This window comes from Euphorbia lathyris, chromosome 5, assembly GCF_963576675.1.
Source record: "Euphorbia lathyris chromosome 5, ddEupLath1.1, whole genome shotgun sequence".
Lineage (NCBI taxonomy): Eukaryota > Viridiplantae > Streptophyta > Magnoliopsida > Malpighiales > Euphorbiaceae > Euphorbia > Euphorbia lathyris.
The window spans coordinates 7394206-7398258 of NC_088914.1; the positions used below are offsets into that span (position 1 = coordinate 7394206).

Genomic DNA, 4053 nt, shown 5'->3' on the forward strand with positions numbered 1-4053 from the left:
CGACATCGTACAGTAATGGGCTGCAGCCTATTTCTCTTCTCTCATCTCTTGGTTCTCACCATTAGAAATCCTTGTCGACTTGTTGTTCTGCTTTTCAACTTCCGACTTCCAAGCTCTGGTCTGGATAAAGGTTTGTACTATTCTCTCCGTTCTATTTGAATTAATCAGATTAAATTAGCATATCGATTTCGGGTTTTCATTGATCGTTCACTTTTTTTTTTTCTGTGATTTTCCGATTTGAAATTTAGGGTTTTCGAGATGAAATTCATTATGGAATTTGCTGAGGATTTGATTTTGAGGTTAATGGAGGATCCTAGAGAGAGGGATCGCAAATTCAGAGAGCACGTATATGCGGTGAAGGAGCAATGCAACAAGACCAAGGAGATGTGGAGTTACCCTGTCCGCCCTTACGGTTTCTGGACATTCCCTCGCCAAAATGCGCAGCTTGCCTGGGATGCTCAGATTAGTCAGGTGCCCGGCCGTAGGGATCCTTATGATGATCTCCTTCTAAATAGCTATAGCTCCAACAAATGAACTTTGAGGTTTGTGCTGTTTCTTCCACAGTAATCAATTGGATTGAATGCCGATTCGTTTTAGTGATTTCTCATGAAATTGAAAGATAGTTTAATTGTTGTTGGATGAACGTGTTATGTTGTTTTCATATTACTAGTTTTTTCTGTTTGCTAGTGTTGTCTTTCACAGCTGGAAATAAATAAGTAGAGTTTTGATGCGATTCTTTGAAATTTAGTGCTTATTATGGTTAAACATGAGATGAACCTTAGTATATTTCTCTTTAGTTTGATGGATTATTCTTATGAATGGTAGGAGGCTATGTTACATGGAAACAGAAACGTATACGGAAATGGACACTGAGAAACTATATTTGTAAAAATATAGGGAACTGAAGCGGTGGGGAAATGTGTAAATAATAAAAATACAAGCTTATATCCCTAGTTATCAAAGGTGCGCTTGACAGGCTCAAAAGGCGCTAGGCTCCCGGCATGTCTCCTGAGAAGCCAAAAGGTGGGCTATGTTCAAGAGGCTCGTGCCTGAGTGCGTCTTTCTGAGCCTAGCATCTTCGAGGGAGGGGTGCAATCTTTTTTAGGATTTCAAGTTAAAATTAGGGTGTTTTAATCTTAGCCCTTTCTATCTATAGACTATATGATTTACAGTTGAAATTCAATTAGAATAAAAGAAATAAATAAAAAAAGGAAAGAAGATTTGGACGGTAGAAATATCACAAAGAACAACGCAGAAAAAAAAAAACAATAAAAAGTTTGAAGAACTTAGAAATATCGCAAATGAGACTTTAGTTTTGATGAAAATTAGTTATTAGACTATTAGTTAATTACCTTTGGATTTAGTTGAACTTTAGTCTTTAGATTTAGAATTTTTGTTATGAATTAGGATTATGGAAGAGTTAGTAGTTAATTTAAATACGTTTCATGCATTTTGTGATTCAGATTATGAACAATTGGATATGGGTAATATCTATAGATTATTTTTTTTTATTGTGCCTTGTGTTGCCTACGCATGCGCCTGAGCCTTACGTCTTGGCTCCAGGACCTCCTTGCGCTGTCTTGCGACCTTTAATAGCTATGGGTATATCTATAGAATTTTAAAATTATAAGGATGTATGTTTAATTTTTTTATATACATAAAAAGAAGTTACACACAATACAAGTCACATAATAGAGAGAAAAGATAGAATTTTTTCATTTTGAAAGCTTGTAGAAGATGTTCTAGATTCTAGAATATGCTAGGAATTTATTGGAACATGTGATTAACATTAATCTATTTCTGGAACAGATTACATTCTAGAAAATGAGTTTCTAAATTATAAGGAACGAGTTTTCAATTTTCTTAAATTACAGAAAAATGATCCAAAACGTTTCGTACAAGTTTCCACGAGTCATGATTTTCGAAACGCATCCGTGCAACACAGTTTGGAGGTGATTTTTTTTGCTGAAATGCGTTTCTTTTTACTAAACTTGGACTAGAGGTTTTTACACTTAAATAATCATTGATAGCGTTTCTATCAAAATGCTATGGTCTTGATAAAGTTTTCAGTAGCGTTGATGCTGAGAGTACAAAGTTGCTACCATGTAGTAGTAAGACTTGGTTGGAAATGGAGAGTTCTTTTGTTTGATTTAACAAGTGAATTTCTCTGTACCACACTTTGGAGGATTTGGTTTTGTTCCTTGTGCGTATATCATGATTATCGTTCTTGGTAGCTTCTTAAATTGAATAAAATCTTGATTGCTGATATCCCTCTGATTCTATGATTCGTATTTCTGATTGCTTGATAATCTGTTTTGGATTGTATTACTCACATCTGTCTCTGATCATTTGGAAGTCCGCTTTATGGGGTTACTAATACCATTTGGACTAGGCGTGGCAATTGTGTACATGACCCGCCAACACCACACGGACCCAACACAAAATTAGTGGGTTGGTGTTTTATTAACTAGGTAATGGGTCATTTGGGGCTGACACAAAATGGGCACAGTATTTTTTGGTTGTGTTAGGGCTGACCTTGCTAACTCAAAAGTGACAACAATATTTAGAATTATTGTTATATCCTCTCGCGTTTTTACATGTCACCTTAATAGAAAACATAAATTGCAATTGTCACTCGCGAACACATTACATGAACCCTACATATTATAAGCGGATTAGGGGTTCGCTAATTATATTTTAGGTCAAACTTTCGGGCGGTCAGAGTTAACCTACTAATCCAAAAATGAGTTAAATATTCAGAAGTATTATTATATTCTCTCCGATAATTGACATGCCATGAGCATGACCCAATCCTTCGTCTTCGTGTATAGCTGAATACATTCATGCTCTATGGCATGGTTATTAAAGGCGCAAGGCGCACCTAAAGCTCTAGGGGATCATGGAGCCTTGGCGCAAAGGGCAGGCGCGCACTGCAGCGACACGAGACGATTTGAAGAATATTAATTTATAAAATCATAACAACCATTAACATTTCTAGAATTCAACAAATAGTTAAATACTGAAGCATGTCCAATTATTCATAATCTTAATCATAAATTTAGCATGGAATAAATTCGAAATTAACTACCAAGTCTTCCATATCATATTCATAATAATAAATTCTAAATTTAAAAATTTAAGTTCAACCAAATCCTAGGTTAATTAGCTAATAGTCTAATAACTACTTTCCATCAAGACTAAAGTCTCCATAGTCTACATTCATCACTCATCAAACTTTGCGATATTTCTGTCGTTTAAAGCTTATTTCCTCTTTTGTTTATTTCTTTTTATCCTAATTTATAGATGATATAGATAGGGAAAGTTTGAGGGCGAGTCTTGGCGCAACGGTAAACCTTGTTGTCGTGTGACTGAGCGGTCACGGGTTCGAGTCTTAGGAGCGGCCTCTTGCCAAAAAAATTGGTAGAGGAAGGCTTGCCCCAGTACACCCTTGTGGTGGGACCCCTCCCCGGACCCTCGCTTAAGCGGGGATACGTAGTGCACCGGGCCGCCCTTTATAGATAGGGAAAGGTTGAGAGTAGACCAACCACTTTTTAATTTGCAATGCTAACAAACATTGCCTGCCTTGTAAACTTGCGCCTAGGCGAGCGCCTTTTGAATATAGCCCATCATTTTGGTTTTCCGGGCAACATGCCTGGAGCCTTTTGTGCCTTAGACGTGCTTTTGATAACTATGCTCTATAGTTCAATAGAAAACAATGTAGGTTTGTCTCATTTGGTTCGATACTGTTAGTATTTGCATTATTTCTGTGTCACTGATGTTGGGTTTCAATTGCGCATTAGCAGATCGATAAATGAACTATCCTGAAGGAAGGAGAACGAAAATTGCCATCGAAGCTCTTGTTTTTCTGTCAAAATTTGGCAATTATCTGCTGGTTTGTAATAATTTTTGTTTTCCAGACTTGTTCATGATTTTGAATAATTATCCATGTAACTCTAGAATCCTGGAAATTATGTACATGTATAAGACTTTAACTTCATCCATTTTAATGCTCTTGCTTTATGGTAATCTTAAGTACATTGCGGAGTGCTGACC

The 4053-nt window shown here is 36.5% G+C and overlaps 1 protein-coding gene across 1 annotated transcript; it reads left to right on the forward strand.

Moving 5' to 3' along the window:
- Positions 1-4053, forward strand: LOC136230742 (uncharacterized). Its single transcript, XM_066019910.1, has 3 exons — positions 1-130; positions 249-542; positions 3804-4053. The coding sequence occupies exon 2, from the start codon at positions 259-261 to the stop codon at positions 532-534; it is 276 nt and encodes a 91-aa protein (XP_065875982.1). The 5' UTR covers positions 1-130; positions 249-258; the 3' UTR covers positions 535-542; positions 3804-4053.